At 32.4% G+C, this 25577-nt stretch overlaps 2 protein-coding genes across 3 annotated transcripts; one reads left to right on the top strand and one right to left on the bottom strand.

Annotated features, from left to right (window-relative positions):
• Window positions 1-143: 143 nt before the first annotated feature.
• On the bottom strand, window positions 144-20053 carry LOC149925449 (leucine-rich repeat flightless-interacting protein 2). Of its 2 annotated transcripts, XM_090160476.1 has the most exons (11): window positions 19906-20053; window positions 19046-19187; window positions 9934-10020; window positions 9169-9461; window positions 4998-5262; window positions 2946-3144; window positions 2671-2720; window positions 2437-2608; window positions 2268-2347; window positions 383-487; window positions 144-327 (listed from the first exon to the last, which is right to left on the bottom strand). In XM_090160476.1, exons 2-11 carry the CDS (start codon window positions 19145-19147, stop codon window positions 220-222), a joined length of 1461 nt encoding a protein of 486 aa, XP_090016602.1. In that variant the 5' UTR covers window positions 19148-19187; window positions 19906-20053; the 3' UTR covers window positions 144-219. The 2 variants fall into 2 exon arrangements, with proteins under 2 accessions (XP_090016602.1, XP_090016601.1); XM_090160475.1 differs by lacking the exons at window positions 19046-19187; window positions 19906-20053 and adding an exon at window positions 10118-10258.
• A 980-nt stretch (window positions 20054-21033) lies between these two features.
• On the top strand, window positions 21034-22372 carry LOC149925448 (apoptosis regulator R1-like). Its single transcript, XM_090160293.1, has 2 exons — window positions 21034-21723; window positions 22118-22372. Exons 1-2 carry the CDS (start codon window positions 21301-21303, stop codon window positions 22256-22258), a joined length of 564 nt encoding a protein of 187 aa, XP_090016419.1. The 5' UTR covers window positions 21034-21300; the 3' UTR covers window positions 22259-22372.
• The last annotated feature ends 3205 nt before the right edge of the window (window positions 22373-25577 follow it).

Raw genomic sequence — 25577 nt, 5'->3', positions numbered from 1 at the left:
TTTCATCGGGGTAAGCAAAAACAAAAAACCACTTCAATCCACGAAAAAATTTTAATTCCTGGATAAGTTACTTCAAGTTATGTATGTTATTGACACTTTCTAATATTTAAGGATAGTTAAAGCATTTTAGCACCTCTGGTAAAGCTGTTTCTTTGAGGATTTATTTGTTAAAATTATCATTCACTAGTTATTTATAATTTTTGCTTTTAATAAAAACTTTCACGTTTTGAGTAACGCATTTCTCGCTGATTTGAGCTTGTCAATTCGTTTCTGGAGGTGAGCATTTGAAGTTTCCAGCTCTTCAATCCTCGCCTGAGCTTCTCGATACTGAAAATGAAAATGTTAGTGTCTTGTAAAAAAATTAAATTATAAGGAAACTTACCTCTCTAAGAAGTTTTCGCTTTTCAGCTTTGAGTTCATCTTCGATTTTTTCTCCCTCTTCCGCTGCAGTCTTATATCGCGCCACTTGGCCTTCTAGTCGAGCCACCTAATCCAAGTATAGTAACAGTTAATTTGCTTTATCACTTTTTTAACTAAGGCACAGTCCAGAATAGAGAGAAAAACAATTTAAGAACTCACAAAGAGACATCCCGAAGTGTAACCCACCAATTTTGTTCATGTAACTTGAAAAATCCTAAAGGAAATTTATTCAAGGGGCAACCGTTTTGCCATGGCAACAAAAATGTTTTTGACAACATAAAATAACATGGGATTCTGAACAATTCCTGGGAAAAATTTTAACAAATTTCAAAATGCCAAAAATAGATCAACTTTCGATCAAATTGAACAAAATGGGTGAAAATGAACCAAAATGGTTAAATTGGAAAAGTGTGATAGAAAATTTTAAAGTGTTTGAAATAATTTTTTAAATTTTGAAAAAATTATTTATTAAATTTTATAAATTTTTATAAAAAGCAGTAAGTTTGTGAAATATCGGAATATTTAGATAAATTGGTATTTGAAAAAAAAATGTTTTGGTCAATTTGGTCAACAACGATCATTCAAATTAATAGATCAAAATGGGCAAAATGTTAAATTTAAAAAATTACTAAATTGTACCAAAAATCTCGAAGTATCTAATTTTGATTGATTTTTTTTCAATTTTGGTCAAGTTTGACCAAATTGATCAAAATAAATCAATTTTTTCAAATAACAATTTATGAATATATTAATCCAATTTTACACAACTAATAAATCTCAATTAATTCCTTTCAATTTTGATCGAAACTGCTGCTTTTGATGAAATAGGTACAAATTTATTAAATTTTACCAATTTGAAAAAATATATATATTTAAGCCATTTTGAGATTTTTTTTTAAATTTAGTCACTTTTGTTATAGATTATTTCACAAATAATCTATATCAATCAATTCCTATCACTTATAATCGTTTTTGATCAAATTTACTACTTTTGACAAAAAAAAATTTATTATTTTGAAATTTTTAAAAACTAATTTATTTCAAACAATTTCAATGTTTGTACTTCTATAAATTCTAAAATTTTTTCAATTTTAGCCATTTTGGTTCATTTTCACCCATTTTGTTCAAATTGATAAAAAGTTGATAACTTTTATTTTGTTCGTCAATTTTTATCTATTTTTGGCATTTACCAATTTTCATTTTTTGTTGCCCATTGAAAAAGTCACTTTAGGATTTCTCAAGTTACATGAAGGTCTACCAATTCCTCGACTTTGAACTAGGTTTGTTGCCCTGTTGGATGATGCGAGGGAAATTTATTATATTTTCTTTGAGCTGAGTGCGAGAGAGCTTTAGCAGTATTCGATTAGAAAATGAGAGGATGAGAGCAGTCATTTTCATAACAAAACTGAATGAAGAGAAGTTTTGAGCTATTGGTAACATTTGATATGAGCAGATATATTAGAGAGACATTATCTGAAATGCTCTTGTGAAAAGCGTGATAAACAAATTTGTCAAGTTAGAACAAGTGGCTTGTGAGCTGAGATTGAATTTCCAAAAAATGCCTATCCCTGAATATACTACTACAAGGATGATATATCAGTTGTAGGTCCAAGTCGGAGCTGGTTGAAGTGTTAGTGTTGAAATGAGGTTTGGCAAAGAAAATTACCATTAAATCAATAGGAAGAGTCATTCATGGTTATTATGTTACTTAATTATTGTCACCATTAAATGTATCGTGAATGTCTTTCATTTCGTAATTGAATATTACACCTATACTTAAGTTAACAAATTACTTTGAGCTTCATTAAAATAGCAAACATTATTTAACTATAGAAATGAAAACTCACGCTGGCCTGCAGTGTGGCCACCTCCTGTTCGCTTTTCTTTAATTTAAATTTGTAGTCACTGGCCTGTTTACTCGCTTCTCCTAAAAATATTTAATAGCCCAGTTTAATTGAATTTTATAAACAAATTAATAACAATTTAATTTTCCAAAATATTTAATTCAGTACTTACTTTGGATTTCTTGGGCAAACTCTGGGCCACTGGTGCTATTAAGCAACGATATCGTTCCTGTTACAATACTGCTTGATAGTGATTCACCATCAAGATTTAACCCGTTTCCTGTATCTACCAGTTTGGATGACTTTTGCCTTTCTTCTTCTAAATCCAATCGCAACCTGTAGATCTATCAAAATATATTTATAAATTTAACCGTAAAAAGTTCTTAAAACTACGCCATATTTATACTTCATCAAGCAAATCTTGTTTTTCCTCAGCAAACTTTTTTAATCTTCCATCTATAACGAAAATAGTATGTAAATTAAATTTAGTATATTTCCAGAAGAAATTTAGTACATGTATCTAACAAAATAATAAATAATATTATAAAAAATAAAGATGGCAATTCAGTGATTATTGATAATGCGCACCAGAATGTTTACTTTCTATTTACATAGAAACAAATCTGTAATTTTATAGTAAAATTACGGATTCCAGTTGTAGCATAAAGATGAAAGACTAACCAAGTGATCCTTCACCAGCTTGCTGCAGTAGATTGGCAGCTTCAATAGAGACTAATGCAGCTTTGGATAGGGATGGTGGTTTTTTGGATATTTCCTCATCTTCATCACTATCTCGTCTTTGGCTCCTACTTTTTCTCACTTCACTTTCATCTTTATCACCATTCATTAACTCTACCCCTACTATACACAAACCATGCTCCTAAAATAAAATGAAATAAAAATGCAAAAATTGAGAGTGTGCAAACAGTAACCAGTATATTTTAACAAAATAAAAAGTGTGTTTTTTCTAGCGGTTTATATCTTAAGTAGATTTTACAAAAAAATGTGGATTTGGCAATTTGTAGACCTTATAACCAGATTTTGTACACAATTAGAATATTTCATGTGATGACGTCAATGAGTTTTCTTTTAAATTGTAATATTTTCCAATGCTTTGTTGGAGATCATATAATTTTCTATAGTTACCTAATTCGAATACTTTACAATTTTTTTTAGAGTTAAAATGATACATGAAATTGTTTTTATGGCATGTCAAATACCAGTTCAAATATTTAAAACTTTGAATAATTTTCTTCAATTTTGGCAAAAAGGGAAAAATGCATGAATTGTCTGATTCAAACTTTATTTTAAATAAAAAATTTTCAACATCGAGGTACCCTATCTTCTCATAAAAATGGCGATAGCGTAGCCAAACAGTGCATCACTAAAGAGAAACAAATTTGAAAAACACTAATTACTTTGCAAATTGTTGGACAACCAGGATTGCATTCCCTTTTAATAGTCTTGAATTACTACAGCCCCAATGAAGATGGACATTAGCCAATTGATCAATTTTTTTAAGAAAAAATACTTTGGCAAGAATTTGAAAATTTTAAATAATTTAATTCTACCTCACTTTCAAATATTCTATTATTTGAAGTGCAAAAATGAGTATTTATCAATTTTTTAATTCTATTCAATCTGGTATTTAGTGCATGTCCAAAAATACTTTTCAATCACACAAATACTAACATTAAACGGATAATTCCAGATGTACTCGTTTCAGATTTAAACTTTATCTAGAAAAACGTCGCAATCATTGTTTACACGATAACTCGATCCTGTCTACAGAATTACAATTAGAACTTCTGTTTTGTAGAAATATCCCTATATGCAGCAATTAATTTTTGTTAGCTGAAACCTATTAGTAGTACAGGAATTAATCTAAGGATGATACCACATTTTCTTTTGTAGCATACTAATCACCACGACTGGGTGGGATCAGTTAGTTAGTGAAGTTTCCCTAACCAAATTCCTATTATAATAACTTCCCCAGTTTTAACTAGGAGGACATCACAGTAGAGAATAAATCCATTTATTACTTCAGGAACTTTGAAACCATCCATAGCTATCTTTTATTAGCCAATAGTTAAGGCTCTACTACTCTGAATAAATAACATTCAGTAAAAGATAAACAAGTATTCAGAAACATTTTCATTCCTTGGAAAGGTAACCCTTACCAAAAAATAAGTTGGATTTCAGTTTGTATTTAGTTTATGTATACACATTATTAGTTGATATTGAGTTGGTATTAAGTAGGCTCAAGTTGTCAGTATATTTCAAGTTACTATTAAAGGGGTAATAAGTTGTTATTCAGTTGGTAGGAAAATACTGCTTTTGCTAAGTTTATAATTAGTTGGTTTTTAGTAGTCAGGAAATTAGATAATATTTTTAAGTTGGTTTTTAGATGTTTCCCTAGTAGGATTTAAGTTGCTTTTAAGTAGTTAAAGGGAAATGTTGATTCTGGTTTAGTTGGAAATAAGTTGATTAATAAAGAGGATTTAAGTTATTTTTAAGTAGGCATTTGTCCCAAATACAAACTGAAAACCAAGTTGATATGCAAGTTGTCCTAAGTGGTTTTTAGCCAACTTATTTTTTGGTAAGGGAAGGGGGTTTAGTTCCATTAAAGCTGTGTAAATAAGGGTGGGCAATAAAAATTGGTTTCAAAATAGTGGATAGCTAACTGCACTCTCCGACTATGGATTCATATGAAATTGATCTTGAATGACATACCTCTATAAGTTCATCTCTTTGCTTAAGCAATTCCGATAAAAGATCTCGTTCTTCAGTAATTTTCTTCAAGTCCCTTTTGCATTGATCATTAGCCCTATTTTTCTCCCTGTATTCTCTTTGGCTCAGAAGAAGTTGTTCGTCCAATTCCTCCAGATCTTCTTTCAACGTATCGACCGAATGGACTAGAGCTGATTTCTCATTGTCAAGCTGAGCATTACTGACCATAGCTCGACGAAATTTTTCCTCCAAATCCGTAAGTTGATACCTATTAAACAAATAGAGGTATTATAATACCTTAGCAAACCACCACATATGATGACTATTTAAACGTTACAAAAATTAACAAATAGTCTGATATATTTGTAAAGTTTAATTTGAATCATTAAATATTATTGCCTTTTAATGGAATTTAATCTTTTTAACATTTTCATCAATAGTGCGCATGCCCTTACCAAAAAATAAAATGGTTTTAGTGTTGATTTCACCTGGATTTCTTAAAATAAGATGTTTTTTTAATAGTATAAACCTAGCTGGTACAACCTAGACTGTTATTTTTAACTTTTTATAAATTGGTACTAGCTGACTTCTGATTTATGGTAAGGGTGCTGCTACTAGAATATTCAAAAGCCACCACCTCTCTTGGCTTTATTCAACAATGCCTTAATGGTGGTGATATATAAGACGTAAGGTTTAGGGTTCCATTTACAATTTATCAAGGTACATTTGTTTAAATTTTATTTTAATACAGATTACCGTTGAGTCATGTGTAGTAACTCTTCCGGTTTCAGTAACATTAAATTTAAAATTTCCTTTGTGAAAGAAAACACTGGAAACAATGGTTAGCCAGAAGCAAGCATAAAAAATTACGCTGGCAAAATATTTGCTTGCTTGTAACTTGCTTTTCGAATTAGGTGGAAATCAATTCATTTTAGGCATCATTAGGTTACCATTCCCATACCAAAAAATAAGTTGACTTTTAGTTTGTATTTAGTTGGTATACACATTTTAGTTGGTATTAAGTTGGTTTTAAGTTGTCAGCATTTTTCAATCAACTAGTTAAAGGGGTAATAAGTGGATATTAAGTTGGCAGTATGGTTTTAGTTGGTAATAAGTTGTTTATATGTATGGTTTTAGTTGGTATTTGTCCCAAATACAAACTTAAAACCAAGTTCCTAGACCACTTAATTTTTGGTAAGGGTTATCTGACGCTCAAAATTAGGTTCAAGCACGGTTCCAACAATTTTTCAATTTAATCAGATCGAAAAGTAAAAATGAGGAACCAATTTTTGTACCCCTATCTTATTGAGCACTTATTTTTAGCTACCAATGTCACATTTAATTAAGAAAAATGTTTCACAATTTCAGGAGCCAATTATTTATTTTCAAAAAACTTTTACATTAACAATTTAATTTTTTAATAGAAAAACGAAGATAATGGACACAGCACAGGCTGAAATTATAATTATGGAACAAACAGCTAGGACCATTTCTTAAATTGTAACCCATCTTTGCACTAACACTAGTTATTTTTATTCAGTATTACTATTTGCATTAGCTCCATTGAAAGAACTTTCTTATTCTGTATAAATTTCACGTTGTAGTAGAAAATATTGCTTATCTACACTTAAAAACTGAGTACATTGTTTACACACCATTATCACTTAATTGATACATTACATGTGCTGCCAAGATTACATGATACTTTTGGCGCACTTTAAAAATCTTGCACAGGCTCCTTCTAAACTCACTTAATTTCATCGATAATTACTGTAATATGGTTTTTAAATTGAATTTTTTATTATTAAGGATGATACATAATAATAATAATAATTAGCTAGGCTAATACCCAAGGCACCACCTTAGGCCTAAGTCATCAAGCGACTTTAAAATCCATTAATTTAATTCACCCTTAACAAAAAATAAAGTGGTTTTAGGTTAGTAAAGAGCTGATCTCAATCAAATATGGTGGTTATTAATTTTTAAACGGTAATTTCCTAGTAGATTATTTTTGCCAATTCTGTACCCAGTATTTACATAGTTTTAACCTAATTACGATTTACTCTGAATTTTTTTACCTGGTATTTGCATGGTTTAATTTTTAAGAAGTCAATTTTATTTGATATTTTAGTACCTGCCCTTACCAAAAAATAAGTTGGCTTTTAGTTTGTATTTAGTTGGTATACACATTTTAGTTGGTATTAAGTTGTTAGCATTTTTCAATAAACTAGTTAAAGGGGTAATAAGTGGATATTAAGTTGGCAGTATGGTTTTAATTGGTAATAAGTGTTTTTTATGTATGGTTTTAGTTAGTATTTAGTTGGTATTTGTCCCAAATACAAACTTAAAACCAAGTTCCTAGACCACTTAATTTTTGGTAAGGGTGGTTTTTAAATGGATTTTACTTGGTTTGAAAGTGTCAAAATATTTTTACATAGTTTTTGCCTGGTATTTAGATGGTATAATATATCAACACGGTTTTACTTGTAATAAACTAGTTTTCAAGATGGTATTAACCTGGTTTTTAAATAGTAATAACCTAGTTTTCAAGATGGTATTACCTGGTTTTTAAATAGTGTTAACCTGGTATAAGCGAACAGAAGCAATTACATAACCTAGATATAAGGTGGTATTGACCAGTGGCATGTGACAAATGCCAGGTTAAAACTAGGTTATAAGGTGGTAAAAATAAGATGGGGCAAGATTTATCTAAACTATTATACACCAGCTTATTTTTTTGTAAGGGCAGGTGGCCGGATTACATGTGTAGGAGGGTGGTGGCAAGCCCTTTATGCCCCTCGAGCCAACCCATACCAAAAAATAAGTTGGCTAAAAACCACTTACGACAACTTGTATTTCAACTTGGTTTTCAGTTTGTATTTGGGACAAATCTCTTACCAAAAAATAAGTTGGCTAAAAACCACTAAGGACAACTTGTTTTTCAACTTGGTTTTCAGTTTGTATTTGGGACAAATGCCTACTTAAAAATAACTTAAATCCTCTTTATTAATCAACTTATTTCCAACTAAACCAGAATCAACATTTACACTTAACTACTTAAAAGCAACTTAAATCCTACTAGGGAAACATCTAAAAACCAACTTAAAAATATTCCCTTACCAAAAAATAAGTTGGATTTTAGTTTGTATTTAGTTTGTATACACATTATTAGTTGATATTGAGTTGGTATTAAGTAGGCTCAAGTTGTCAGCATATTTCAAGTTACTATTAAAGGGGTAATAAGTTGTTATTCAGCTGGTAGGAAAATATTTCTTTTGCTAAGTTTATAATTAGTTGGTTTTTAGTAGTCAGGAAATTACATAATATTTTTAAGTTGGTTTTTAGATGTTTCCCTAGTAGGATTTAAGTTGCTTTTAAGTAGTTAAGTGTAAATGTTGATTCTGGTTTAGTTGGAAATAAGTTGAATAATAAAGAGGATTTAAGTTATTTTTAAGTAGGCATTTGTCCCAAATACAAACTGAAAACCAAGTTGAAAAACAAGTTGTCCTAAGTGGTTTTTAGCCAACTTATTTTTTGGTAAGGGTTATCTAATTTCCTGACTACTAAAAACCAACTAATTATAAACTTAGCAAAAGCAGTATTTTCCTACCAACTGAATAACAACTTATTACCCCTTTAATAGTAACTTGAAATATGCTGACAACTTGAGCCTACTTAATACCAACTCAATATCAACTATTAATGTGTATACAAACTAAATACAAACTGAAATCCAACTTATTTTTTGGTAAGGGAACGCTGACAAGTAGATCAGCTGACTATATTTTAAAGTAAAAAAACATTAGAAACTTTACATCCTATCCTCATGCGGAATGAATACTAGTTACAGCCATATTGTAGTTCAATTTCATTACCAAGATTATTATAAATAGTATGGAAAAAATTGTGATAGAGATGTAAGTATATGTCAGGTAGATTCTGCTGTATTAGAATATTGGTTTGTTCTAGCAATTTCTAATATCAAAGAATATGTATCACTCAGTATCATTGCATATGCCTATATATTCCTGTAGAAATGCCAATAATCATTGATATCAATTCCAAAATTATATTTATACATCAGCCTGAGCAATACTACTACGTTCTAATACAGGAAAGGTTTATTAATTAAAAAATATCAAAATTTCTTAAAAACCAAATTTCTTAAAATTACCTTAATTCTCTGTGGCTTATTTCTACCGAACCTTCCCTGTCAGAGGAAAGGGATGACGGTCCATGATGAATAACGTGGCTGGACCCAACATTATTAGTAGACGTAGCCGTGACAACTGCTGAATCATCTGAACTGCTCCTTCTACTTGAGGCTGGAAACGATGGAGAAGCAGTGTAGGCATTACTTCCTCCTAATATTCTTTGAGGGCTCGATGAATTCTCTCTTCCATTAGATTTTAAAGCTCGAAAAGGATCACTGAGAAGCTCGAAATGTCTGTCACTGTGCTCATCATTCTATGGAGAATAATATTAATATATTTATTAACACATTTGAAACAACATTACAGGATTTCCAAAATATCTAAAATTTTCTGTAATTCAAAATCTTCAACAAAATTACCTTTATAACTTACAACATTAGAAAGCATTTTTATTTAAATTAAGAATATTCTTGTTACATTTCTTTAATATTTTTAATAATATTTTTATTATTGTGTTCATAATGAACTAAATAAAATAAATCTCTGAAAAAGTTGGAATACTAATTAATTACATTCTATTGTGTATTTACACCTTTTTTATCTGGTTAATTTTTGGATCTTTCACAATTCACATCTTGCTTAATTAATTTTATTAATTTTATTATCAAAAAAAATTAACTCTGCCTGGATATTTAAAATAAAATTCTAAACATTTTAAAAACAAGAAATGTAAAATTTCTGTAAATATTTGTCAAATTGAAGTGTGGAAAAAGGAATGAATGTACCTCTTTCTGTTGTTTCTCAAGCTCTCTCATACGAATTTCTCTAGCTTCAGCTCGTGCCTGACGCCTAGCAGCCAATCTGGCTTCAGCCTATTGAAAAGGAAAATTGTACAACAGCTACAACAAAAGTTTCCGCATTATATACAGAATAAAATTTCGCTTTAAATTTTAGCAAATGAAAACCTACTGCATTTAAGAAAATGTCTAGAAATGAATCGTCAACATTGAAAATGGACCACACATTAACTTTGGGTGAAAAAATACAATACAAGAAGCTACATAAAACAAGTAAAACACTTATGATGTAGAGCATGTTAATCTTAGCCTGTCATATTGAGGTACTGATTATACAACAGCTAAAGAAAAGAAAAGGAAGTAAGCCTCCTTAAAACTTTCTTAAATGTAATAGTATACAGCGACACCAACTTACCATGTATTTTTATATAATCCCACAGTTAAAACCCTTATCACAATAAGCGTTATCTCGAATAGATAAATATAGGCAATCAAAATGACAAATAATTAACAGGCGCAGTTTTTAGTGGGTGGAAGCTCACAGAACCTTTTGTGTGAAGCATGGTTACTCAAAACAATCTCTGGATCAATACTGAATATAAGCAGTAATGATAAGGCCAGTACAGCTTGCAAATGCCTGTGCTTAGCTCAATTTTAATCACAACATGGTTTGAAATAGAATAATTACGTTAATATAATTATTTTTTCTATTAACAAATTAATTATGGCAATAAAGCAGGAACAACATATCTATTCCTTAGATACTGGGTATGGGAAAATTCAATCAGATCCTAAAAACTAAATTGTAGACCAAGCCCAAAATTAATTATCAATTTTATCAAAGACTATGAAAACTGGTTGTAAATTTGAATAGCGTCATTATTTTGACATTAAACAAATTTTCTTCGATGCATAATCTCAAATACAGTTAGGTTTATAGAGAAGAGCCCGAATATATCAAGGCCAAATAATACAAAAGTCAAATTTTAAAACAGCCTAAAGTGTTGAAAATTGTAATTTCACTTATCAAATAATTAAAAATTAGATTAAATATAAAAATAATTTATTAAAAAGGTAATTAAACATTTTAAAAATGAGAAAGTTAGGAAAGAAGTGACTACAAAATTGAAATTAGCAAACAAATGCCATTACTAAGATCATATGACACAGAAATTTGTTAATGGTTCATTCTTCAAGGGACAATTGATTAAGATCAAACTCCCAACAAAATTTCGCTTGACATCAAAATGTTCTATGTTTAGAAGGCATTTAGCAACACTGAATTAATCCCAGTTTTATGGAACCAAGGATTGCGTTAAGTTAAACATAAAGGAGTGTCTCTAAGAATCTAATAAAATAGAACCTCCTTACAACGAAGAAATATCAAGTGACAACTTTTAAGAATTGTCAACATGTTTTTCACTCTTTAATTTTAAATAGCTTTTATGTTTTTTAATAAGTTACTATTTGGGAAAAAAAAAACTGGTTTTGTCAATAACAATATACAACACCCAGAATAAACAAAAATAAAAAGGTATCCTACTCTATAATTACGGATGTAAAGAAGAACTGGAAATGCCTGATTGGAATGAGCTCCATATGAGCTTTTGTGTCCAAAAAACTGTTCTTCCAAAACTATCATTTTATTTGGATGACAGTAATTAACACAGAAATAAATGACTATAAATATTCATTTTATCAAAGTGCTAAAGGTACTTAGAAATTTATTTAAATTAACATTTAGTTTCACGAAATCAGTATCTTGCCTACTCAAATTCAGTAATACAACTGGTATGAATTGTGAAAAAGCGGAGCTCTTCCCAAAAATTGAGTGACATCGTTAGAGTGAGTCATAAACGTTTTACTGGCTGTAACCAATGGGGTACACTTACTACCTAAAAATGGCCTCGAATATACGCTTATATATACTCTATATCGCAATAAATACACTGTGAAGAGAATATGTCCGCTAGTCAATGTAAGTTGTCCTGAAAGCAGGGAACAGCTCTTCTACACAAGCAATTCCCCCTCTTTAGGGGCCTGTTTTATTTTTGGCTCTTTTTGGAAGTTGGGGTTGTTTTGACAGCAGCAGCCTTTCCATAAAGAATGAATAGAATTCCTACTGTAGATTTTTCGATTGAATTTAGACAAAATATACCTATAAAACATAAGCTATAAATTGTGCCAAATGCCGTAAAAATAAAAAATGAACTAAAGCATTTTTGATATTCTTAATAAAAATCAAATCAATAGATTTTTTGATTTGATTGAATTTATCAATTTTTAATTTACATGGTTATGATTTAAGGCCCTACACAATAAATGGCTCTTTTCCTGCATAACTAATGGATACTTTACTTTTATCAGTTAGCTAATTTTAAATTAAATGAAATCTTAATTAAATTTAATTACTATTTAATATATTAGTTTGCTCAGATGTATTTTATTTTTTTGTATCACTGCATTGAAATACATTGTGATTTAAATCAATGACTTTTTAAGAAAAACAATTTAAATGCTTCCATTTTACACGGAGCCCATACAAAACATTTTAATTCCTTAAAGGAAAATAGGATTATACAGGACACAAAAATTGATTATATAGAATAATATTAGACTAAAATTTCTATTATTATAAGCACATTTCAGGATAAAATCCCAATATTGCTTTAAAAAAATTACTAAATAAAATTTTTATATCCAGATATATCAATGTTTGGGATTGAGGTGCAAACTTTTAATTTTAGATGGTAGTCAGCAACTGAAAGAGGGCGTAGCTATAGTTTTCCATAACGAATTATCTAGCTATATTAATATTTCAGAAACATACTAACACAAATTTACAGGATTTCATCAGACATTTCAAGATATTAAAAGATAATATAGGATAGGTTAAAAATACAGGATTTTATAGAAATAGGTGTTTTCATAAAATCCGGCTATGTGGTTTTCCGCCTGACAAAAATTGTCCTCTGTCTTTGATGTGAGTTCAGTTCAGTACGTTCCAGTTCTAAAAGTGTCAGTGCAACTTGCATGAATGTACGTCACCAAGCTGGCAAACATGTTTCCCGAAAAATCAATAAAAACCAAAGACTATAGACTGTTACATATCCCTTCCGGGAGTAAACCACCTCCTAGGCAGTTCTTTGATGGGGATTTTATGAAAACAGCTATTATAAGACCACTGAGCTGCCTGGATTGTATGTACAGTTTTGGAAAAATGTTATAAGAAATTATTATTTTTAAGGATTTTTAGCAACCTACAGCTTATACGAAGAAACACCACTGACACTGTCGAATACCAAAAAAATAACTATTAGATCCGAAAAAATTGAATTTCATTAGTTTTCTAAGTAAGCCTCAGGATATAAGACTAGAAAAATGCCCGAATATGAATGATTAGTAAATAGTGATTTATCGTTTTCTGGCACCAGATGGGGTAAGGGCTGCCTTAGCATCATGTTGTATTGAGTAGAGTAACACGCAAACATATTTTATTTTTATGTGTTCAGAGTGACTGTAATGAATAATATAAAAACCAAATCTACTAGGCACAATAAATATTGAGAACGACGGCTAAAGTGAGACTAATTTAAAATAATATTTATACAAAAATTTAAGGGTCTACATTGGAAATGTACTCTGAACAGATTTTAAATTATTATTTAACGAGAAAAATAAAATCCATCCATTTATCTTACACTATACTAAAAACCAATTTGATAAAATACATGGTTTTGAGTTGATTTGTCAAGTTGAAGATTTATTAAATCAGTAACTAGAGGGTTTTGATCTAAATAAAAACTATTCTATCAGAGTTTCCCGTAATATCAAATCAGTTTCTTTTATTAAAAAAAATCTGCAACCTTGGACATTAGTTTTTAAGTTGCCTATTATTCAACTGCAAGTCACTTACGAGAGCTATTATTTTAAACCTAAGCCACTTATGTCAGCTGTCAATTTGGCTAGATAGGTCACTTAGGTCAGCTGTCAATTTGGCTAGATAGGTCACTTAGGTCAGCTGTCAATTTGGCTAGATAGGTCACTTAGGTCAGCTGTCAATTTGGCTAGATAGGTCACTTAGGTCAGCTGTCAATTTGGCTAGATAGGTCACTTAGGTCAGCTGTCAATTTGGCTAGATAGGTCACTTAGGTCAGCTGTCAATTTGGCTAGATAGGTCACTTAGGTCAGCTGTCAATTTGGCTAGATAGGTCACTTAGGTCAGCTGTCAATTTGGCTAGATAGGTCACTTAGGTCAGCTGTCAATTTGGCTAGATAGGTCACTTAGGTCAGCTGTCAATTTGGCTAGATAGGTCACTTAGGTCAGCTGTAAATTTGGCTAGATAAGTCACTTAGGTCAGCTGTCAATTTGGCTAGATAGGTCACTTAGGTCAGCTGTCAATTTGGCTAGATAGGTCACTTAGGTCAGCTGTCAATTTGGCTAGATAGGTCACTTAGGTCAGCTGTCAATTTGGCTAGATAGGTCACTTAGGTCAGCTGTCAATTTGGCTAGATAGGTCACTTAGGTCAGCTGTCAATTTGGCTAGATAGGTCACTTAGGTCAGCTGTCAATTTGGCTAGATAGGTCACTTAGGTCAGCTGTAAATTTGGCTAGATAAGTCACTTAGGTCAGCTGTCAATTTGGCTAGATAGGTCACTTAGGTCAGCTGTCAATTTGGCTAGATAGGTCACTTAGGTCAGCTGTCAATTTGGCTAGATAGGTCACTTAGGTCAGCTGTCAATTTGGCTAGATAGGTCACTTAGGTCAGCTGTCAATTTGGCTAGATAGGTCACTTAGGTCAGCTGTCAATTTGGCTAGATAGGTCACTTAGGTCAGCTGTCAATTTGGCTAGATAGGTCACTTAGGTCAGCTGTCAATTTGGCTAGATAGGTCACTTAGGTCAGCTGTCAATTTGGCTAGATAGGTCACTTAGGTCAGCTGTCAATTTGGCTAGATAGGTCACTTAGGTCAGCTGTCAATTTGGCTAGATAGGTCACTTAGGTCAGCTGTAAATTTGGCTAGATAAGTCACTTAGGTCAGCTGTCAATTTGGCTAGATAGGTCACTTAGGTCAGCTGTCAATTTGGCTAGATAGGTCACTTAGGTCAGCTGTCAATTTGGCTAGATAGGTCACTTAGGTCAGCTGTCAATTTGGCTAGATAGGTCACTTAGGTCAGCTGTCAATTTGGCTAGATAAGTCACTTAGGTCAGCTGTCAATTTGGCTAGATAGGTCACTTAGGTCAGCTGTCAATTTGGCTAGATAGGTCACTTAGGTCAGCTGTCAATTTGGCTAGATAGGTCACTTAGGTCAGCTGTCAATTTGGCTAGATAGGTCACTTAGGTCAGCTGTCAATTTGGCTAGATACACTTAGGTCAGCTGTCAATTTGGCTAGATAGGTCACTTAGGTCAGCTGTCAATTTGGCTAGATAGGTCACTTAGGTCAGCTGTCAATTTGGCTAGATAGGTCACTTAGGTCAGCTGTCAATTTGGCTAGATAGGTCACTTAGGTCAGCTGTCAATTTGGCTAGATAGGTCACTTAGGTCAGCTGTCAATTTGGCTAGATAGGTCACTTAGGTCAGCTGTCAATTTGGCTAGATAGGTCACTTAGTTCAGCTGTCAATTTGGCTAGATAGGTCACTTAGGTCAGCTGTCAATTTGGCTAGATAGGTCACTTAGGTCAGCTGTCAATTTGGCTAGATAGGTCACTTAGGTCAGCTGTCAATTTGGCTAGATAGGTCACTTAGGTCAGCTGTCAATTTGGCTAGATAGGTCACTTAGGTCAGCTGTCAATTTGGCTAGATAGGTCACTTAGGTCAGCTGTCAATTTGGCTAGATAGGTCACTTAGGTCAGCTGTAAATTTGGCTAGATAAGTCACTTAGGTCAGCTGTCAATTTGGCTAGATAGGTCACTTAGGTCAGCTGTCAATTTGGCTAGATAGGTCACTTAGGTCAGCTGTCAATTTGGCTAGATAGGTCACTTAGGTCAGCTGTCAATTTGGCTAGATAGGTCAATAAGGTCAGCTGTCAATTTGGCTAGATAGGTCACTTTGGTCAGCTGTCAATTTGGCTAGATAGGTCACTTAGGTCAGCTGACGGGTGCAAAATTAGAGGAATTTAGAACGCCTAAAGAGAAAAATTGTGAGCAAAAATTGCTTGGTAGGAATATAGCGATGTAAAATATTATGGTTGCCTAATCTAACTTAAAAAATTTGCACCTCTATGTCTAAATGGCTGAATTTTAATACGGACTTGATCAAATTATTATTCCTATTAATGGGTACAATCCCAGGCGCAAGACCTAAAAAGTCTCATCCTCATGTCCATATGACCCATAGGAAGATATTCAAAGCAAGATTGAAAAAATTTGGTAAAGTAAAAAATTGGTACCATTAAATTCAGTATTAGCCCAACATACTCTGAATACTTCCGATAGATTTATGCTTTTTTTTTTAACAACCTTCACTATGGTAATTTAACAATAGAAATAAAATACTATAATGGCATCCACTTGTATAGCCAGGACGTAACAATTTCAAAATTTTTAACTCATAAACTGGGTTTCCTATACTTACAGCAAAGCTGGTGGGCTCAGCTAATTAACACCGTTCCCAAAATTAACTGCATTTGGTACATTAGTCCAGCTACGCCACTTCCCAAATGTCCATTTAAAAATTGATTCATAAAAATTACAATCTAAGTTGATGCCAAAATTGTTTAAATCGATTTTTGGAAAATTTGTTTATAATTTTTTTCCAATTCATTAACATGCCCGAGTGCTCAACAAGCGAAGTAATTGAAGTTTTTATTCGACCAGAAAAAAATTATGAAATTTCAGAACCAAATCTTTGAATTTTCACAAAATTTTGGACGCCATTCAGTGAGATTTTAGTCTGAAAAGTAAATATGTTTTGATAGTACAAATATTAATTAAGTGAATAAGTATAAAAATGTTTTTCTATGACAAGATTTCTCGCTTTCTATTTGGCATTTTATATCGAAAGCACACTGGAGCTAATTACTACAGCAGGGTTCGTACGAAAATTTCTGATAAATCTCTGCTTTTCCAGGTTATCCCTGACCGATTTTTGCCAATATTCCTGACCTTTTTGGTTATATTTTTGGAATTTGTTTTTATTAGTTTAGGTCAAAAATTCTTTGTTAATGTGTGGTTTGGTTGACTAACTAAAACAGGGTTGGAAAAAGGCCGGCTTTTTTTTGAAAAAATCCAGACCAGTGGTTTTAAGTGGCTATATCCGTTTTTTTTCGTTATAACCGGCTAAAATATAAACAGTACCTTTTACTTAAGTAAGTAGAAATTGTCCGCAGTTATTGTCGTAAATAAGAAACTAAACAAATAAAGCGAAATAACTATATAAAATAACTGAATTCTTTTAATTTCCCCCTAGTTTTTGTGTATGACGCACCGACAGAAGCGAGGCAGCGAACTTTGGAACTTTAAACCTACCGAAAAACTGGTAAAAGTAAACCAGTTTCTAAATATGAAACAAAAATTAATTAAATTTCTAAATAAAAACTATTAATTTACTAAAATATTCATATTGCAATTTTTTTTAAAAAAGCCACAAAAATCTGGATTTTTTTCAAGTGGCGATAACCGGTTTTAACCAGGTGGCTATATCCGGTATGGCTGGATCTATTCCAACCCTGATTTACTAAAATCCCTGACTTATCCCGGACTTTCTACAAAATTATTTAAATCCCTGACTTATCCCTGACATTTTCATCCATTTTACAGATCCCTGACTTAACCAGGTTTTCCAGGATATCCAGGTTCTGTACGAACCCTGTACAGTTTCAAAAGTGAGGGTTGGTTTACAGCAAGAATGTATTTATTTATAGCTATTGAGAATGACTATGTCGAGACGGTTTTTAGCCTTTCTCTCAATCCACCCGTTGGTCCCCCCAGTACGCTCCTCCGCTTAAAATAAAACGAATAGTCCCGGTATTTCATTGGCTGCTTAAAATTTACGTCACCTAACGCGATGGAAATCAAACGCCGGTGACGTTTTGTCTTTCCCCCGGTGCGAAACGGGGGAAAGGCTTTCAACCTGCCCAGCGATTGTCGCAACATAATCATTCTTCCTAAATATAAATAAATACATTCTTGTTTACAGTAATTATATTTCTAAAATAATTTTATTTCTGATAAAATATTTTATAAATTTTCTTCATTATTTTAACTAGTAACTTAAATACTCTTGATTGTAAAACCTTAAGCTCTCATACAGCTATAGTATTTAATATTACTAGGTAAAATTGTTCACAATAGATAACAAACTTTTGACGGGTTTTCAAAATAATTCAACCCTGTTTGGAGATTGTATAATCAGAATTTACCTCATTTGTAACTTAAGTATTTGTAGGATTGAAAATCCAAATTTGAGGTTTTCTAGTTAGTGATGAAGTTTTTAAGCTTTTCAACTACTACGACAAAACCATACTATGAAATGTTTATCTGTACTATCATTAATTTGGTCAGTATAACCAAGAATGTATTTATTTATACTCAGGGAGAATGAATATTTCGAGATTATTTTTAGCGTTTCTTCAATTTCACCCGATGGGGCCCCCCGGTATGCTCCTCCGCTTTAATAAAATCAAATAATACTGCAATCGCATTGGTTCTTAAAAATTACGTTTTTCGCCGTGATTAACGCTGCTGCAAGGACTCAAAAAAATAAGACTGCCTCCTTCCCCCCCCCCCCCCCTTAGCATGACGGGGTTAGGGCCTCAACGTGTCCGTCGATAGTCTCGACATATTCATTCGCCCTGAGTATAAATAAATACATTCTTGGTATAATGTTGATATACAAAGTTAGTTTCCTGTATATTATACTAGATGGCGCCATAAGCTAATATCTACTAGATGGCGCTACTGACTGATATAGTTGTAAACTAGACGTTATCTATTTTTGTTTTTTCTTGTTAGTTGTCAATGTAAATAAAACTGTATTAGATTAATAAAAACTTATTACTCATTTCTTTCACAAAACGACTTTTTTTATGATCAAACGATTATAATTCAATATATAAAATTTTTGTTTCAAATCAAAATATTTTATTGGCTAATATGTACCTCTCTTGCAATTTGATCCAAAGCTTGTTCTTCAGCACTATAGAGCTTGTTGGTGAGCCTTCTCCTGCCACTCGCACCGGTAGTGCCTGTGGTTCCTGACATATTGAGACGCAACTTTCGTTTAACATAAACTATCTTTTTCCTATTTAAAAAACAATAAAATGATTGAGTTTAGCATAAAAGCAAAGAAAATTATTGCCTTGGTATCATAGCAACATTTATTAAAAAGAAAATTTCAATATTTCATAGAATACGACCTCGATAATGGTTAAAGTGATGTTTTTCATGTAAATATACCGTGACTTTTAATATTGAAGAGCACCAGTTTCTCCTTCAGAAAAAGGCTTTTGTTTTTTAGTGAGTGCACTTTGAAATTTTTTGGCTTGCTAGATTTACTACCTACAGGCTGCAACGTAACTTAATACTTAAATTGCAGTAGCATAAACTATATTGGACTTTAAATGGGATTTTATTAATGTGCCTATTAGCTCGGACTTGTCAACTTTGAAAAAATTCCAGATAATATTTTGATTTTTATACCTACGACTACTATAAATGAGCTTTGAATTAATACACTGTATTATTGCACTGTAATAAAAGAAACAATTTTTTTTAGAATTTCAGTTTAGCAAGGAAACATAAATAATAGATTCTATTATCTGTATTTGGTCCGGAATAATGTCAAGCTATGAAATTATCGCAATTCAGCACCAAAGAAAGTGATTATAACGTAAAGTAATAAGGGGAGGGAGCTTTATATTAGTTTTAAGTTTCGGCACGTTTAATTAGCAAAGGGCTAAATTTAACAGTAATATCATAATTTTCTATTCAGAAGCCATTAGCCAAATTAAAGCCCTTACCATAATATCACTGGAATTGATAATCCGATTATTTATATAAATAGCATTTCTCTGTGAAAAATTTAATGTAGTTTCTAAAAAAAATTACAAAATAGTTTAAACCGACGAACTTCCCAAAAAGTTAAAAAATTTCGTGGGCCTACGCCATCATTGAGTAGGGAATATTATTCTAGAGGTCCAATCAAAACGTCGGATTTCAGTATTTCGCGAAACAAGTTTTTAAAAATAAGAATACTGCAGCCGTCTGCTCGCAAATGACGAGAAAACTTTATCATTCTACCCGTGGTGCCATCTATCTCTAAATGGTTCATTTAAATATGACGCGTTTTGGTTTTCCCCGCATAAAGATTTTTTTTTTTAAATTATGGACGGCGCCACGAGTCATATGATAACGTTTTCTCGTCAATTTAGAGGAGACGACAGTCACGACACATTCGGGGAGCAGATTTGATTGGATCTCTAGATTAATAAAGGTTTAAAGGTTTTTATTGCCGTAGTTGAACTACACTCTTTTTGAACAGAGCGGCTCCTGTTGAACTGTAATCTTTTAAGAAATAATTGAAAATGAACTTTATTAAACCTATTAATATCAATCAGATAATTGCCATGGTAACGAAAAAAATAGCGCGTTCGCGTCCCAATCAAATGATTTAGAAATCACTGTGAGCACGTGAATTTTTTATTCATTCATAAGAAGTTACGTTCGCCGAGAAAGATTTTTAATTTCGGCCGCGTGCCGATGTTTATAAATGAAACGGCTAATTTACGTTAAGGTATTAAAATGTATTGTTAAATTAGGGGTCGTCCATACATCAATTGTTTCGTAACTTCGAAACGGTGGCCTAAATTGGAAAAATGCCATAGAACATTTTCGACTTAAAATAAGCTGTAGAACCCGTAGACGCTCGGTCCTACCACCATTTTGGAAACACCCTGTATTATTTTATAGAAAGAGCTATTAAAACAACAAAATAGAAAACACATGTAAATTAACTTTGAAAAAATCACAAATATAGCACTGTACTGGAGTAGGGGGGTTACTGACTAGCATTGCAACTCAAGTTTGTCCTTCGCCAAGCTAGTTTTAGTCTGTTCCAGGAGCACAGTATATGGGAGACTCAATGTACGCCATTATCAGCTTATGCGGAGTACATAATCTACGTTCGCCGTGCCAAAGCAGAGCTGCCAGACAAGGAAATCCAAGTAATAATAATAATTATTTTTTTTCCGTGTAATTTGACTCTTACGCTGGCAGCTTGGTTTGTTGATTTTTATGTCACGCGTCAGGGAGTTGGCCAAAATTTTTATCTAGGATTTGTATTGTGTGAGCAATTATGCTTTTCATTATCATTGCTAGGAAATTAAATGTTTAGAAATTACTAAAACACTAGTGTTATGGCAACAAAGGAAATAGTTAACGATTTCTTACGGCAGAGACTTTTAACTACAAGAATAGCTATTCCAGAAACTTGTTTAGTTGTGTCACGAACACCAAGAACTGATATAACTAGTGCCCTATGGATGCTATGCAGAGAATTTAAAAATCAGTTCTTAGATAGTTTTGAGCTAATGCTGAGTGAACTAAAATTTACACATGACAAGAAAGTGTCTGAGGCAGAGTTTTATACCGTCGCGTCTGAGCTGTTTGCAGAAGGTGTAAAGTGGTCGCATATCGTAGCATTGTTTGTCTTTTCTGGTGAACTTGCAGTAGCATATGGAGAACGATCGTGGATAGATTTACTTGATCCCCTGTCTGACTGGCTTACACTTTACATCGAAAATCACCTTATTTCTTGGATAGAGGAGCACGGTCATTGGGTAATAGAATTTTTCAATAAATTATAAAATGTAAAGGTAGTATTCTTGAAGTTTCTACCAGCCAGAAGCAAAACGAAGTAAGGGGAGAAATGTGGTCTTCCTTCTAAAGTTTGTTGAGGGGAAATAATGAAGAAAAACAACATCATTTCACCTAGTCTACAGTGCCATTCTTGAGTAGTGGTAGTCACTGAAAATAAAATTGAAACTGTCTGAAGGGACCATGTTCCACCCCTTACGTGGCTGGTGGATATGTTAGTGGTACACCAAGATACTAGGCTTGTCACTTATACTAAGATTTTTTGAATAGTTAGTAGTAGAATTTCATATATTGTTTTCCAGCTTAGTGTTTCAAAATATAGGACATGGTAATGTGAAATGAATGATTTTATTACAGATAGGAATAGTGGAATATGAAAAGGGACGGCGTGATTTGGCATTTGGAGAGAATCCTTGGCCTAGGCTGAAGAATTTAGTTTGTGGACTTACAGCCGGTGTTTTAGGCATTTTCGCTTTAAAAGCTATTTTCTCACGTTGAAACTAATTCAGTACAGCAAGTTTCATGGTTTCAATTTTACATACTATCACATCCAGGGCACATTGTAAATAATCTAAATAATAAAACTAAATTGAATTTGAATGCACCTTACAATTCTGCGGCTATAACTCTGCGTGTCTTCCATATTTTGCAAGTTTTTAAACAGTATTTTTAACTTCCACAAAGTTGGACCTCTGCTGGTTATCTTATATGATGTTATGATAATGCTATGACATAGAATTAACATTATCTACTTCAGAAGTCAGCGCTATTTAAACCTGTGAACCAACAATTAATTTTTTGAGAGAGGTCCAGTGATTTTAATTGAAATTATTATAATTGCAATAGAGGTGACATTTGAAAACAATTGAGAACAATATTGAAGCTAGGGATACCAATGATATATACATATACCGACATACGTTTATGATACCTATCATAAACTTAATTGATACCAATAATATATACATATACGGTATGTATTATTGGTGCTCTTAGTTAAAAACATGCATATACGTATTTTCCTATAAATTTATCCATTTCACTAAAAATTTTAATAACCATTAGGTAAGAGTATTTTTTTACTATGTAAATTTGTTTAGGGCAGCCGAAAAAAATGGCTGTTTTTTTTTATCAAGATTAGGGAAATTTGTAAAATTTCAAAGCTGTAGAGTTTTTAAATTTTATAGCCGTGTAAAAGTATAGATTTCAGTGAAAAATTCACAATTTATGTATATGTTGTAAGAAACAGATATATATTATAAATAATTTTAATTAATATAGTATAAAATACACCCCAATACTAAAAATATTTTGTTTATCCTAGTCCAATGCAAATTTTAATGTGTAAGGGCTCTATAATTTACTTTGTGTGGAAATTGTTTAATATTGTGTAAATTTCTGTACTAAAATGATTATTTAATCTATTTTAATAGTAGCCATTCATCAGGGGTCAAGTTTCTAGCTTAGAATATCTAGAAATTTAATCCCAATTTTAATTTTTGCATCATTCTGTTTCACTTGTTTAATTACTTGGTTTTTATCTACTATTACTTCACAAAGAAATTAGACACGCATAATTTGGCAAGAGCAATTTACCAGTTAAAATAAAATTTTCTTATTCAAAGCCATAGTTGAAATAAAAAAATACAAAGCTACCCTTTGAAAGAGGGCCACACCTATGATTTTGAGAAGAAAGAAAATTGAGCCTTAACAAATGTTCTTGCCCTATACACGTATATATTATAAGGGAACGACACTACTAAATAGTTTAAATTTTATTCAAAAATCCTTTAGAAGTTAAAATATCAACATTTGCTGGAAAACCTATTGGTATAGAGCTATTAGTAAGTTTTAAATTTCTTCAAATACGTTTAGGATTTAGCTTTTTATCCGTTTTCATTAGGGACTATTCTACCATCGACAAATGATTCTACTTCGCATATTTTATCACTCTTGGCAATTTGAGGTATATTTGGTAACCAAAGGTGTTTATAGTTAAGGAAAGTATGCTAAAAACACCTTTGCCATGGTTCTACCTGTGATACAATGCCACTGCGATGAACCGTTCTGAATGTACGTATTATTAATAAGTTTAATGGGCGCGTCAAAATTATAAGAATTCTTCCCTTTATATAAATTTTGACGTAATCTCTCGAGAAGAGTAAGAATGCTCGGGGGGGGGGGGGATCTCTGGTATTTAGGTATTTATTTGCCGTGAATCAGAGCAGCTCCGCGAAGGAGCTCGGCAATAGAAAAAGTAACAAGTTGGCAAGCCAAAATATATTGTCCCTAGTGGTAATAATTTCTCAAGATAACCCTTGCAGATATCTCCGCAATTCAGAGTTATTTACTAAAAACGTAATCCCGGTTCAATCCCGCCCGGTATAAAATTTTAATTTTAATTAAAATAATTGAGACGAAACAACCGAGTTTAATTTATTCAGAATAATATAAATTAAGTAGTTACAACAGCGAGTTAGACGTACTAAAACCATGCACAATTGAATTTAACCCTATTTACAGAACAAGTTTATCATTTAAAGGGGCTCCAAAGTTCGGTGGCAAAAAAAAGAAAATTGAGCATGCTTTTCACCCCCCCCCCAACCTCTCACTCGGCCTTGAAAGAGGTGGGCAGTGTCAACCGTAAATTTCGCACTTTACTGACTTTACACACATTTTGCCACCGAACTTTGGAGCCCCTTTAAATACCTGTATAATACCAAAAATAGATCTATCTATTTTTGATAATACGAAGCAAATTTTAATGAAAGAAATATCTACAGAGGGTATTTGTATTTTTCTCGCTTACGAAATACTTGCCGCATCTTTAACGCTCATTTTATTTCAACACTCACCCTTGATGAAGATACCGTAGAATAGCTATATTCGACATCTGGTAGTGGACGACTCGTATATATAATTTATAAATATTTAATTAAATATAAGATTAATATAATTTATACGCAATATTATGGTTACGATTTGCTCCGAAAATGCGAACGCGTTCGCAGGACAGACACACACACAGACAGACAGATACGGTGATTGTAGGTTACATCATAGAAATCTCATAGGTAACTCAATGCTGCCGCCTACGGCCGAGCTTGACGCCAGTTCGCCTTGAACCTTCAGCCAATGAGAGGCCGTAGAGTGGTTCCGCCAAAGAGGATAATTGCGAAAAGTGTTTCCTTTTAACCCGGTAGCTCTTTTTGACGTATTAAGGCTTAGCGAAAACACGACGTTCTCTTTACAGGGGAAAAGTTTCATTTATTTCAACAAGTACTATATAAACAAAAACTTGTAGATCCTGGCTCTCGGAAATATTACTTCTGGACAAATTCCTTGAAGATGTTTTATTAGAGCGGCTATTTCCAATATTTTATTGTTATTGCATGGGAGCTCCAACTAAGTACCATTTTTATAAACTTTAAACTACTAGCAATCTCACTAGGATTTAGCGAATTTTGGGGATGACGTTATAGGATTCGCTCGTAGATGTTAACGCTTAATCGTCGGGTGTTAGCGCTGATCTCTTCTGAACGTACCCCTTGACTCGTTTCGTTTGCAAATAACGCCGGAATGTATTTTTTGCAAAATAATACGTCATCTTGAATCCTAGACGTTGAGCATTTTTTTCAAATTCATTGGCTAGCTGCTGTCGCGGAAAGAAAACAAACACCCACTCAGAAAATATTACTTACCAGAATACGAAACACTGAGGATCTTGGATAATTTGTCACGTTCTTCGGAAACTGATAAAATCACTTCTAGGTGAACTTCTATTAGAGACAAGGCTTAATATGTACTAGGAGCCGAG

The sequence above is a fragment of the Leiobunum rupestre genome, chromosome 10 (assembly GCF_980474605.1).
Source record: "Leiobunum rupestre chromosome 10, qqLeiRupe1.1.hap1, whole genome shotgun sequence".
Classification (NCBI taxonomy): domain Eukaryota; kingdom Metazoa; phylum Arthropoda; class Arachnida; order Opiliones; family Sclerosomatidae; genus Leiobunum; species Leiobunum rupestre.
Note: the sequence above shows the minus strand (reverse complement) of the source record. Positions and strands in the feature narration are given on the sequence as shown.